This window comes from Electrophorus electricus, chromosome 18, assembly GCF_041902795.1.
Source record: "Electrophorus electricus isolate QZ-2024a chromosome 18, ASM4190279v1, whole genome shotgun sequence".
Taxonomy (NCBI): domain Eukaryota; kingdom Metazoa; phylum Chordata; class Actinopteri; order Gymnotiformes; family Gymnotidae; genus Electrophorus; species Electrophorus electricus.
This window is the reverse complement of record NC_137514.1, coordinates 19,914,074-19,928,032: the sequence shown is the minus strand read 5'-3', so window position 1 is coordinate 19,928,032 and position 13,959 is coordinate 19,914,074. Positions and strand designations below refer to the sequence as shown.

The 13,959-nt window shown below is 38.1% G+C and overlaps 1 protein-coding gene across 1 annotated transcript; it reads left to right on the top strand.

The window, feature by feature from the left end:
- Positions 1-2,847: 2,847 nt before the first annotated feature.
- Positions 2,848-13,239, top strand: LOC113567479 (histo-blood group ABO system transferase 2-like). Its single transcript, XM_081701721.1, has 3 exons — positions 2,848-2,934; positions 7,169-7,198; positions 11,724-13,239. The coding sequence occupies exons 1-3, from the start codon at positions 2,879-2,881 to the stop codon at positions 12,409-12,411; spliced, it is 774 nt and encodes a 257-aa protein (XP_081557847.1). The 5' UTR covers positions 2,848-2,878; the 3' UTR covers positions 12,412-13,239.
- Positions 13,240-13,959: the final 720 nt, after the last annotated feature.

Below are 13,959 nucleotides of genomic sequence, written 5' to 3'. Positions count from 1 at the left end.
TAGCTAGCTTGTTATCTGTTACTTAGCTAAATATAGTAACCCAGCTAACCAGCACATAATCAATCATCTTTCCAGCCACATTAGCCTGCCAACTAGCCCATATGAGTAAAATCATTTAAGACTTTAAGAGTAATACAAGTGTCCCAGGTTATGCAGAATTGTTTTTGTTTTTTTTGTTTTTTTTGCACAAGGAACACTAATTAATGTAGCATGTCTCCTCTGGATGTGACAGATACAGAATAAACATTTAAATTAGAGATACAGAATTCAAAATTGAAAAAAAAAGTCCTATTACTAAATCTTTTAGTTAAAATTGCAAACCCATCGCCCTCATTTTTATGTTTTTGCCTAAAATTTTTATGCTTTGTGCTTAGGAATAGGGCAGCTATGTAAACACAACACTAATAAACAATAGAGAAATAAAACAGTACAGAAAAAATAAACATCAAATACCTGAAAACAGTGTTAGTTTTTCTCTCAGTAGGTCTTCTGGATCATCAGGCTCAAGACTGCTAGTTCCGAGCTGTAGGGACAAACACGTTTCTTCAAACCAACATTTACTTAATCTCTAATTCAATGTCAAAGCTTCTCTAACAGTACTTTGGTTCTCTTCTGAGTACAGATGGAATGATACACCTGTAATTTTTCTTAATGTTCCTTGACTTGATAAAGAGAAAACCAGATGGACCAGATATTACTTACAACACAGCTTTATACCTGAATTTGAATGAGCCTGTCCTACCTGCAGGCGTGCACCTATGTGCAAATGTGTGCTGTACACTGAGGGATAGCAGGTCTAAATTGCCAAGTCTGTGTACCTGTGTACTTATAGAAGGCAGAATTGCCAACATGCCAACATAAATTGGTTTCATTCATTCCTTCTCACCACAGATGTCAAGTGAGAACTGCAATATATACTGTATACTGTGATACACTGACATTAAACAACAGACAGACAAACAGACAGCAGTGCAACTGGAAAGTAAATACAGTACACAGTACGACACAATCAATTATACACGTCACCATACAGTAGATTAAACAGTCACTAAACAGAACAGTAAAACAGATGGTAAGAAGTGAATAATGGTGTGGGTGGATTGCTGTTTTACATACATAGTCAATATGCTTTAGCAGTTTGGATATTGTCAGAGGATCAAATTATGTGTAGAAATTAAAGCGCGTGAAGGTTAATCTCACATTCAGAGTGACTGGCAGCAGTGGGTAGTGTAGACAGCTGAAGTAATAGTTCAGTTTCAGCGTCTGGCAGACTTGTTCTGGAGTCTGACTGCCTGTTTCTTTTATATCTACGACAGAGTAGTTTGTGAACTAAACTGGGATTCTGCAGGTCAGGGTACTGATTCTGTAGAAGCAGTTTAGGATGGGTTTTCTTAACTCTCCTTATACTAAGCATATACTTCTTATACTAGCAGACTTTGGAAAGACTGAAGTCTGACAACCTCTCACATCTAAAGGCAATGTACCTAGCATACCTATAACATGCAGAATAGAAGCCAGCAAAACATTAATCAAGATAGTTGTAGCTCTGCAGCTAAGCTCATTCCTGAATCAGAACCACATACATGAAGTCTTTCAGTCAGGGTTTAGGCCTCGTCATAGTACAGGCAGCACTGACTAAAGCAGTTAATGACCTGTTGTTGGCTTCCAACCAGGGTTGCTTTATTGCTTGATCTCAGTGCAGTATCTGACACCATAGATCACAATATTTTACTACATAGACTCGAAAATGTTGTAAGAATTAGGGCAATGTCCCTTTCCTGGTTTAAATCTAAATTATCTGATCGGTACCAGTTTCTGAACATAAATTAATACTTTTCAGCAAACACCAAGGTTAGTTTTGGTGCCCCACAAGGATCCCTTATTTTCTCTTTAAATATGCTGCCTTTAGGTGAAATTATCTGTAAACACTGTGCTATTATCTGTAAACACTGTGCTAGTTTCCTCTGCTATGATAACAATGTTCAGTAACATGTCTCAGCCAAACCAGAGGACAAATATCAGTTTAATATTATGGAGGAATGTTTAAAGCACATCAGACACTGGAGGATAAGAAACCTTCTCTCATTTAATCCTCACAAATCAGAAGTGTTTATCAGGCCCGCAGGCAGCCTGGAGTGCACTCTCTCATTATGTAATTTTGTCAGATGTTTATATGGTATATTGAAGTAAAACTTTTTATGGTCATTTTCCACCACCTCTGGGGGTGTGTCCCACTTTGACCTTGGAACCTCCAGCCTGTACTGAGCACAGATGTTTCTGTACACTATGCCAGCCACTTGGTTATGGCGATCTATGCATGTCCTGCCTGCTAGCATCTTGCATCCTACTGTTTCTCATTCTCATTTGGTGTGTTCTCTGCCCTTAATTATTTCCAGCTGTTTCTACTTTTGTCCAATTAGCCTTTCTATTTACAACTATTTAATAAACCTTGATGCTCACTCAATCTCTTATTTGAAAATTATATGTAAATGATATTTCTAGGACAGCCTTTTTCCACTTCAGGAACATTGCAAAGATTAAACAGTTTTTGTCAGATGTTTATATGGTATAGTAAAGTTGTAATTGTGAGCGGTAAGGAGGTAGACGCATGTGTGGAGAAGAGCGAGATTTATTATGGGCAAATCCAAAATTAGAGTCGTTATAGCAGTCGAGGGTCATAGAGCCATACTGTTTCCCTGAGTCTTTTTATGCAGTCAGACATACAGTACTGAGGAGGTGGCACCTCCCACCTTTATCCCTAGTGGTTCATGTTCAGTGCATTAATTAATTTATTTTTTTGGGGGGGGGAATATTATGAACAGCAAGTCTGCATCTTTGTTCCATTCTTCAAGGGGAAAGGAAAAAGTTAAATAGCACCATGCAGAGGAATATTTGCCTGTTTGTTCTGGTACTGGCAGAAGTGTTGATAATTGGGTAAGTAATTACATATTTTTTATTGTTTTAATATACTTTCTGAAATGAGTCTATTTTTTATAAAGACTAATACTAGGTAAAAGCAAAAGGCAGTTTTTTAATCTATTAATGGCACAAATACACAATATTAATATGATACTAAAACTGAAAAAAAGGAACAAAGTTGCCACTTTGTACTGAAATATGGCAGAATAATAATGTCATATTTACATTTTTTTTATGCGAAGTGTTATCTACGAAATTAGATTTAAGCAAAAATGTATTTATGAATTGTTAATCAGCCTTTGAATTATTAAAGTGCAAATATGAAATCTTACATGCATTCAGGTTGATTTGTATTTCACTGTAACGATTCCCATAGGAACAGGCGAGAGGCAGAATGTGAAGGGAGCGGTTTTTTAACAAGGGATATACAAACACTAAAGGCAAAATAACCAGAGGCATGGGATTAACACTGAGGGTAAAAATGACATACAAACGGAGTAAACGGAAAAGCAATGGAGACGACAGCACTAGGAGCGAAACATAGACGTGACAGAAGGAACGTGACTTACCAAAATAACCGACGAATCGTTACATTATAGTACTTTGTATATTGAGTTTGTGTATATAAGTTCTCTGTTCTTCTGTATATATAATTACCTTACTAAGAGCATTTCTATGTATAATGTAGGTGACACCACCTGGTAAGTGACTTTGCTTACACTACCATAGTTACCAGTTTCACACAGTTCTTTAGGGCTTATGATTGAGTCTGACAGCAGCACAACAAAACTGTCAAAGGTATATAATAACTGATGATTATTAGTCATGTCCAGCAAGCTCAGAATGGCCCTCAAAGTTCTCTAAACTGTATAGTGACTGATGGATGTCCTCCACTCTCTGGAGGGCCTTGCAGTTGCTGGTTGTGTAGCTGCCGTACCAGATGCTGATGCAAACTGTGAGTTTGCTATCTATTGTGCATCTGTAGAAGTTGGTGATGATGATGGCTCAGGAATTTTGGTCTACCTCCTGCCTTCATAGGAAGAAGCGGTGCTGATGTGCTGATCTCACTAATGTGTTGGTGTGGAGGGACCAGGTGAGGTCATCGGTGAGGTGTACACCGAGAAACTTAACACTACTGACTCTTTCCACTTTGGCTCCGTCGATGTATAGGGGAGAGTGACCACCCATCTGCAGCTTCCTGTAGTCCACGATCATCTCCTTCATTCAACTGACAATGAAATGGAGGTTGTTGTCATAGCACTACTTTGATAGGGCTCTGACCTCGTCTCTGTAGGCTAACTCATCTCCCTCTGTGAGGAGGCCTAGGATGGTCCTGTTGTCAGTAAACTTGAAGATGACATTAGATGTGTGTTTGGCTACACGTTCATGTGTAAACAGGGAGTTCAGGAGGGGGTTGAGCACACAACCCTGTGGAGCTCCTGTGCTCAGAGTCACTGTTGTAGAGAAGCTGTTTCCTACTTTCACCACCTGTGGTTATTTTGTTCTCTAATGGGGTTGCTTTTGGACAAAACATAGACAGCACACTAATCTATAAAATAGTTTGGCCTACATTTACATTTATGGCATTTAGCAGATGCTCTTATACAGCCTAAACTAATAAATCACTTAATAACATAGAATATTCTTAAAATAGTGTACATTTATCAACATGAAATTTCTTAGGACTAATAGACATACCTGCATACCGATTTTCAGCCATCCACATACCTCTGTTCGCCCGAAATCCCACGCTGAATACACGCTGAATCCCACGCTGAATTTAAATTATGTGAATTAAATTTCAAGAGGGGTAGGGGTGTTTTATGGCCTTCAATTTCCCAAGGCCATAAAGTTTGGCTATTTGTCCTTGCATGAGCCATAAACCTTTCTAACTAATAATAATAATAATAATAATAATAATAATAATAATAATAATTATTATTATTATTATTATTATTATTATTATTATTATAATCAGTTATCTCAGGGGTGAGAATGCAGTCAAGAGAGAGAAAAGTTCCATTCTCCACTTCATCTCACCCATTTGGTCAAGGCCACAGGCATCAGCCCAATGATGTGAAGAAGGCTGTAGGTAGCAGGATACAGGGACAACACAACATTCACATATATACATCAACACCACTTTCTACTCTCTCAATTCTATGATGACAGATTCCGTATCTACTTCATCATCTGTATGATCACTATGGGGTTGGTTACATTCAGGTTCACTCAAATTTGGGGCAAAGTACAGACAAGGGTTGCTATCATATTAGGCTATGACTGGTGTGCTTTACACATTTACATTTACGGCATTTAGCAGACGAAAGTGCATTTTCATTTACTCATAGAATATATCCAAGTACAGTATAGTAGATTAGAATTAAACGTGCCAATGAACTAGAATACTGTAGAATACAGGGATGAATGCTGATACCTAGAAGTACAAAATACAGGTCTATCTTAAACAATAATAAGTGTAATAAACAATAAGTGTCAGAGTTTGTCTAACAGCATCAGTGTAATAAACAATACCCTATGATAAGTATTAATTTAGTTAGTCAATATAGGAGCAGGGTCAGTTGCCATTTAAGTATTCCATGAATAAATGGGTCTTCAGTCTGCGTTTGAAGACTGCAAGAGACTCTGCTGTCCAACAGCAAGTGGGAGTTCATTCCACCATCTAGGAGCCATCTAGGAGTCTCGATGCTTGTCTTCCATGAGACCTGAAGCACATACTTGAGGTTTGAAGTACTCGAGGTACGGATTGGGCTTTGACCTTTGACCTCATGTATGAATGGGCTGGTCAAGGGGCTTTGTAGGCAAGCATCAGTGTTTTAAATCTGATGCTTGCAGCTACTGGAAACCAATGAAGGGAGCGTAGCAGTGGAGTGATGTGTGTGAACTTTGGAAGATTGAAGACCAGTCATGCTGCTGCATTCTGGACAAGTTGTAGAGGTTTGATGGCTCTTAGAAGAAGACCAGCAAGTAGCGAGTTGCAGTAGTTGAGCTTTGAGATCACAAGAGACTGCACAAGCACCTGGGTAGCTTCCTGTGAGAGAAAGGGCTGAATCCTTCGTATGTTACAAAGGAGGAATCTGCAAGACCGGGTTAGATTTGAAACATGAGTTGAGAACGACAAAGTTATGCCCAGGCCATGGGCAGCTTCAGAAAAAGAAGCACATGCACACACAGACACACACACACACACACACGCACGCACGCACGCACACACACACACACATTATTGTCCCTTTTGCGTTGATGTGTGTGTGTGCACATGTGCTTTTTTTTCACCAAAAAACGTCCCCCGTTGATTACTTACATTAAGACAATTACTTTTTTCTGAAGCTGCCCATAGCCTGGGCATAACTTTGTTGTTCTCAATTCATGTTTCAAATGCTGTAGCATCTCAGTTTTGACGCCCCACCCCAAAAGAACACATTCACACTTCTGAACTCCAGTTACATCTGCAGTGTTTCAGATTTCACCACAAAAGTGATTTTGTGCACTCATTCTCTGTAACATGTAGATATAATAATTGAATGCAATTTCCCATCAGAATCCACCCAGCCAAGCCCAGACAGATTATGACTAAACTTTAAACTCCCGTTTGACATAAGTGTTTACATGTATAACTGTAGCCTTTAAATTCAGTAGTCCAAGCTTCAGGTGCTGGCAAGGATAACTGCTGAGGACAGAGATGTTTATCCAGTTTTTGGGCAAATCCAGAAACTTAACCAGTCCAAGGTCGAAATACCAGTGGAGTCAGACATGGAAAAAAAAAACTGGAATAGAGCTAAGAGTTGAAACAAGGGGACTAAACACCAAAAACACGCAATAACAAAGTGGGCAAAACTTAAAGCATAAACCCAAAAACAAGGAAATGAGCAACCAAACAAGGAGACAGGAACATGGAACACAAGGAATGCATCTAACAGAGAAATAATGAGAATTAGGAGACACGGGTTTAAAAAGGAAACTAAGAACAACTGGGAATAATAATAAAAGCAGGGATTACAGAAATAAGGGGCAGAACAAGAACAGAACCAGAACATCAACAAATAACACGTGGTTAGTCGCTGCCATGGGAACCACGCCGGGGCAAGAGCAACCGCGATTTGACTGATCTATCCCCTGCTCAAAATGTTGGACTTACAAATGATGATAATTAAATGCAAATGTCAATTTTGTTTACATTGGCACTTTTTTAAAGTGCAGGTAATGATGAGTCTTTTTCCTTCCTCAGGTACATTTCCTGCATCTCCTCCTGGTTTAGGTGAGTTTAACTGTTACATATACACATCATATCTGTGCATATATTTATATCACTTTGCACAAACTATAGTAGGTGTTTCATAGTAAGCAAGCACAAATACAAACATGCAAAATCAGAAATATACATAGACAGAATGAGAGACAAAGACAGATAATCTTCAATAATTCAATAATTATAATCTGCTTTCAGTCTAGACATAGAGCTGAGCGATCAAAGGCAAACATGCACTAGGTAAATTCTGATACACACACACACACACACACACACACACACACACACACACACAAACAAACAAGTGAATTATGTGAAATCAGAACATCATAGAAACACATATTAATTTGAGATATCACTTTCTGGAGGTTATAGAAACTGTGTAAGCATTTTTTTTTTCAGATAATACCCCTATGATAACCATTTGCATATTTTCTCATTATTTCATTATTTCAAAAAGATGAATTTTATAATTTGTGTTAAATTCAGACATTTTTGTGAACATCTAGGACATACAAGCATGCACTCATTTAATTCTTATAATACCAACATAATAAGTACCAACATAAAATAGCTCAAAAAAAGATATTTTAACATATTTGTTTCCTTCAAACTTGAAATTAAAAAAGGACTAGAACAATATATATTCCGACAATAGCAATATATATTCTTGTATTGTCACGTCCGCAGACCGGAGCGTTCCCCGTTTCCCGAGCAGCCTAGTCGCTTTTGGGTTTTCATCTATCTGTATGGTTCCGTGTCTCCTCCCCTTTGTCTCCAGCTGTTCTGAATTTGTCCCTAACTGCATACCTATGTAAACCCCATTCCTTTGTCATACTTTGCCTCTCATAGTTTCTGATAAGATTTCGTTCGTCCATGCTCCTAGCTCCTGTGTCTTTAATTATATCTCGTGTGTCCTCGGTCAGGATTGTCATTACTTAGATCTTGTTTGTCATCTGTCTTTAGTTATATCTCGTGTGTCCTCGCTCCTCGGTCACGGTTGTCGTTAGTTAGTTCTCGTTTGTCCTCGCTCGTATGTATTCGGTATATGCCTGTTTAATCTCACTCCCTGTTTGATCTCGCCCCTCCTTCCTATGTGCTTCCTCCCCGCGCTCCCTGTCTAGTTCCCCTCGCTGTCTCTGTTGCTCTCCTTGTTTACTTCTCTGCTGTTCGCTCGTCTATTCTACTTTCATCTGTGTTTGTTGTCTACGCTGCCTTCCCCGTTAATGTTCATTTGTTTATTCATCTATTTTCTTGTCCGGTATTCTCCATGCATGTTCTAGTTGTGTTGATCATTGTTGTTCTCCGTTAGTCTTTCTTTAGTGTTTATTTCCTTAGTTGCATAAATCTCGCACACACCTTGTTAACCCGTTATTGCTGTCTGTCCTTGGTTCTGTTCAGTGATTGTTTGTTTGTTTTTGTTTTTGTTTGTTTGTTTATTATTATTTATTATATTATTTATTATTCTATTTGTCATGCTCTTTATGGCTTCCCTCGTTCGTTCCATTTCACGTAACATCTAAGACGCCGGCACTTCGCAAGTGTGTTCGCTCTTCACCCTCTTTTGTTACCTATCGACAATAACAATATATATATTCTGTGTGTGTATGTATTTGTTCTGGTGTGTGCATCAGTCGTACAGATGTTGTTACAGTGACACCATGGTTGGCTCCAATTGTGTGGGAAGGCACATTTGACACAAACATCCTTGATGCCATCTACAAGCCACAGAACATCACTGTGGCCACCACAGTGTTTGCAATGGGGAAGTATGTAATTGGCTTGTTTTTTGTGTATAAACTATATAGAAAAACTGAGACGAGCCTTTATGTTCTTTTTGCTCAGCAGTGTTTTTTGTCTTGGAACTCTGCCATGTAGGCCATTTGTGCCCAGTCTCTTTCATATAGTGGTCATGAACAATGACCTTAACTGAGGCAAGTGAGGCCTGCAGTTCTTTGGATGTTGTTGTGGGGTCCTTTGTGACCTCTTGGATGTGTCATCACTGTGCTCTTGGGGTAATTTTGGTTGGCCAGCCACTCCTGGGAAGGTTTACCACTATTACATGTTTTCACCATTTGTGGATAATGGCTCTTACTGTGGTTCGCTGGAGTCCCAAAGCTTTAGAAATGGCTTTATAACCTTTTCCAGACTGATAGATCTCAGTTACTTTGTATCTCATTTGTTTCTGAATTTCTTTGGATCACAGCATGCTATCTAGCTTTTGAGGATCTTTTGGTCTACTTCACTTTGTCAGGCAGGTCCTATTTAAGTGATTTCTTGATTGAGAACAGGTGTGGCAGTAATCAGGCCTGGGGTGGCTAGAGAAATTGAACTCAGCTTTCCAAAGATGTGATAAACCACAGTTAATTTATGTTTTAACGGGGGGGGGGGGGGTCAATCACTTTTTCACACAGGCCCATGTAGGTTTGGATTTTTTTTCCCTTTAATAATAAAAACCTTAATTTAAAAACTGCATTTTGTGTTTACTTGTGTTATCTTTGTCTAATATTTCAATTTGTTTGATGATCTGAAACATTTAAGTGTGACAAACATGCAAAAAAATAGATATCAGGAAGGGGGCAAACACTTTTTCATACCACTGTATGTATGAGCAGAGTGTCTGTGGCTGAAACTACAGGAAAACATACTTTCTATGTACTTTTTACTGAACCATGTTCAGTTGTTTCAACAGAACATCTGCAGAATGCATTCCTATCTATATTTTATTATATACATAATTCTTTTGAGGGTGAACATGGTACATAATTAGTATACTTCAAGACCCCGTTTATTAGGTGTAAACAAGCTTTAGGAATAGCATTAGTGAATATGTGAAATTGCACAGAGGGAGCAAGACATGAGCTAACCACATACAGGACTACAACTCCCAACTTCCATTGCATCACTCCAAAATATCCTCATTGCCAGACTATTTAAGCCCTATTTAAACCTTGCCTTTGTCAGTATCCCTTTGCGAAGTATTGCCATGCTCTCAGTTTGCATGCATATTGAGAGTATTATGCTACTAGCTGTTGTTCTCATTGCTGACCTGTTTTGTTTTGTTCTATTTTGTCTCTTGTGCCTCTCTGGTTTTAATCTGTACTTTGTCGTTTTATTGTGACTATAGATTTTGTTTGGATTTGTTTTCTTGTATTCTCTTGTTCTGATCCCCCTTCTGTTACGTACTGTAACGCATGGATTAGCCCGCTGGGCGCAAAGTAGCTTTAAAGGTCTGCGAGTGTCTGACTTGTTCTGTCACATCACAGGAGATTTGTTATTAGGAGTTATGTGAGAGGAGTCTTTTCGTCTGTCCGTGGCACCTTGTCCATGGAGTAATCATATTCAGTGGCAACTTGACTGCTAGTTACAAGACAGTTTGATGTTTCTCCCGGCACTTTTTCAAAGCGTGCATCAAAACTGGAATTGGTTTTAGACAAATCAAGAAAATCTCAATCAGTTTTCATGCATTAAATCAGAAGATGTGTCAGCTCATTCAAAAGACATCTTACCCAGAACCATGTTACATGGGCTGAACCTGTTTAGTTCTCTTTATGGTTTTAAAAACAAGTACTTAAAAGACATTTTTTAATGATACTCAAACCTTGGCCAATAAAAAAATATCAAAAACCTATTATTCTACATTAACAAAACCCCAATACATTTCTACCTTTTTTAATGCTACAGATAATGTCTATTGTTGAAGTGTTTAAATTAAATACTAGCGAAACATTACTGAAAACAACTCTAGCAGGTGTAGCAGTGTTGTTCTCAACATATAAGTTTATTAATATCGAGTCCTATTGGAGTTATTTGTTATTGGAAGTATTAGTCACCATTAACATTACACCTACAAATGCTATAGTATTAATGTGAAAACCCAGAATCAGTTATGCATGAATTCATTAAAGCTGGAACAGCATTAGCAATTGTTTCTGTACAATTTTTTCATAGCTGATGTATAATCAATATTATTCAAATAAGACCCCAAATTACTGAAGCCAATTTCAATTTGTAATAGAAATGAGACAATATTTAACAATATTATCAATTAAACCCAATAACACATAGTTTTATCATGGGTCCCAGACTACTAAACTGCTTTGATCCTTAAATACAAAGAGATGATCTTGAAAAAACACTTGATATAGTGTATACAAATTCTCTATGCTGTACTACATTTTTAGGCAGCAAATCCTATGAAGAAACTACTGCTTAATATTTAGAAAAGTTTTCATCATAGAGACAGTATGGCAACATTGAAATATTTGGAACTACTAAAGTTTGTTTCTCTAAGTATTGAAGATCACTGTGTAGATTACAAGCAGTTAATGAGTGGAGAATCTATGCATTTTATCATTACTTGGAACAGAAGTTTAAAAAAAAAGTGGTTAACTTAATGAATAATAGTAGGCCACTTAGTATGCAGAATAGTATGTAATAATACTAAACTTCATGTGACAAAACCAATTATCAAATTGATTATTAAACTAACCCTTAACAATAATGTAAACAAATTTTTTTTCTTCCACTCCAGATATATACAGTTCTTAAAGGACTTCCTGGAGACAGCAGAGAAGTACTACATGGTGGGTTACCGTGTGCGTTATTTCATTTTCACTGACAGCCCAGAGGAAGTTCCTGTGGTTCCACTTGGTGCAGACCGTAGTTTGACTATAATTACAGCTCCAAGCTTAAACCGCTGGCAGGACATCTCATTAGGCAGGATGTTGAGGCTTGAGCAGCTCATTGAAAGCCAGCTGGCCAATGAAGTCGAATACATCTTCAGCTTGGATGTGGATACAAAATTTCATGGTCACTGGGGGGCAGAGACCCTTGATAGTCTTGTTGCTGCAGTGCATCATTCTTTTTACAACTACCCACGTGACCAGTTCACATATGAACGACGGCCTAAATCACAAGCCTACATCCCATATGGACAGGGGGATTATTACTACTGTGCTGCCATGGTTGGAGGCCAGGTGGAGCAGGTGTACAAACTTGTTAAAACCTGCCGGATACAACTGAATATCGACAAGGCCAATTCCATTGAAGCTGTATGGCAGGAGGAGTCGCACTTCAACCATTACTTGCTGTACAACAAGCCCACCAAGGTGCTGTCTCCTGAATACATGTGGATTGATCTGTACAAGCAAGCCAGTGTATTGAAAGTCATTCGTTACTCACATGTCTTGAAAAAGAATAATGAGGTACGGCCTAATTAGCTTTGTGGAAACCACCTTGAATTGTTAGGCTTCACTTTAGTTTTCCTTCATGGATTGAATGGCTTATTGGGTCTTATAGCAGGGGATTGGGAAGAAGTCCCAAAGAGTCGGGTTGTGGCAGTGCTCCAGTCCTGGATACAGGACAGGTAGTGCATACATGAAAGCAGTAACTTGTTTCTTAATACAGATTGTGTTTCTTAGCTTGTCAACATTCTTTAAATTTAAGAATGCTTCTCTAAATATGGTGTTTATAATAAATAATGCCATCAACATTTTTAATGGAGTAGGCTAACAGTTGAGTCCGTTTCCATTGTTTATTTGTTGTTTTTTTCTTTTAATTACTTATTTTACTGATTTACATTGTAACGCTGATTTTCATTAACACTGATGATTTTTGAATGCAGGTGCTTTATTTTATCACTAACAATCTTTTTTTGTGTGTTCTCAAGTGACTATGAAATTTTTAATGAGACATCCCTATCTTCTGATTTTTAATAAATTGGCTTTCATAGGCAAACTCTGATGCTCATTCATTCACTATAACTGCTATTACCTTTTATCCATTGTGGTGGAAATTCAATGAAACGGGGAGTCAGATGTGGATAATAAGTAAAAAAGGTTTTAATAGAAAAGAAAGATTCCACAGAGTGTGGGGCTCACTACCAAGAGAAGCCCCGAGTCATACAGAGCATTGCTTAATATACAATTCTAACTGTATGCTTTGACCAATCACGGACTTCCTGCCTCTTGTTGCTATGGCTCATACACCAATCAGCTTTAAGCGTTGCTTATCTCTTTCAGGCCAGCTGGTAACAGTCTGCTTGGGTGTCGTTTTCTAATTGCAGGCAGTAAAACAATTGCAAGCAATAAAACAATTGCAGACAATAAAACAAAAGAGACATTTCCTGCTTATCTGATCTATTGTCACACTCCTTTAACGTTCTTTGTTTACATAAGCATTCTTCCTAGGGAACACGATACTGCTGAATGTATGTGAATCACTAAAGCACATAGTATTTCCTTTACACCATCCTACTAGTTCGGGCACTGCTCTCCGTTCCTATAGCATAGGTCATAGTCTTTTGACATAATCAATGACAATCTAGAGCAGAGGCCAAGGAGCAAAGAGGCTAAACTGATCGTATGCTGATGGCTATGAGACATTACCCAAGGTGCACCATATTGATATGCTAAGCAAAAATGCAGAAAACCAAAAAAATATCTTTAATTAGTTTTAAAGTAAATGACACACAAAACTGCCAGCACTTTTGAGCTAAAGCTAGGATGACTAAATATTATAATTTAAACCACTTGCATGATCACTGCTCATAAATGTAAATCACACCAGAGCACAGACTTCTTTAATTATTGATGAATGTGCTTTTTATTGCTAGATCTCAGTGCTACTTTTCTCATCACTACTTCAGCAGCTGCACAATATTTCAGCTGCTGGCTACATGACACGCCAAAGCAACCAAGTGACACGTTGTAGTCTATAGAATGTTAGTAAAGTTCATTTGCTTGCACACATCTTTGTACAAAAACATG

What these genes read in the sequence shown, in the direction of transcription:
- LOC113567479 (XM_081701721.1), top strand. Translation starts at nt 2,879, where the DNA reads ATGCAGAGGAATATTTGCCTGTTTGTTCTGGTACTGGCAGAAGTGTTG. An exon ending in GCAGAAGTGTTGATAATTGG is followed by an intron (nt 2,935 to 7,168) that starts GTAAGTAATTAC and finishes TTCCTTCCTCAG; the next exon opens with GTACATTTCCTGCATCTCCT. An exon ending in TGCATCTCCTCCTGGTTTAG is followed by an intron (nt 7,199 to 11,723) that starts GTGAGTTTAACT and finishes CTTCCACTCCAG; the next exon opens with ATATATACAGTTCTTAAAGG.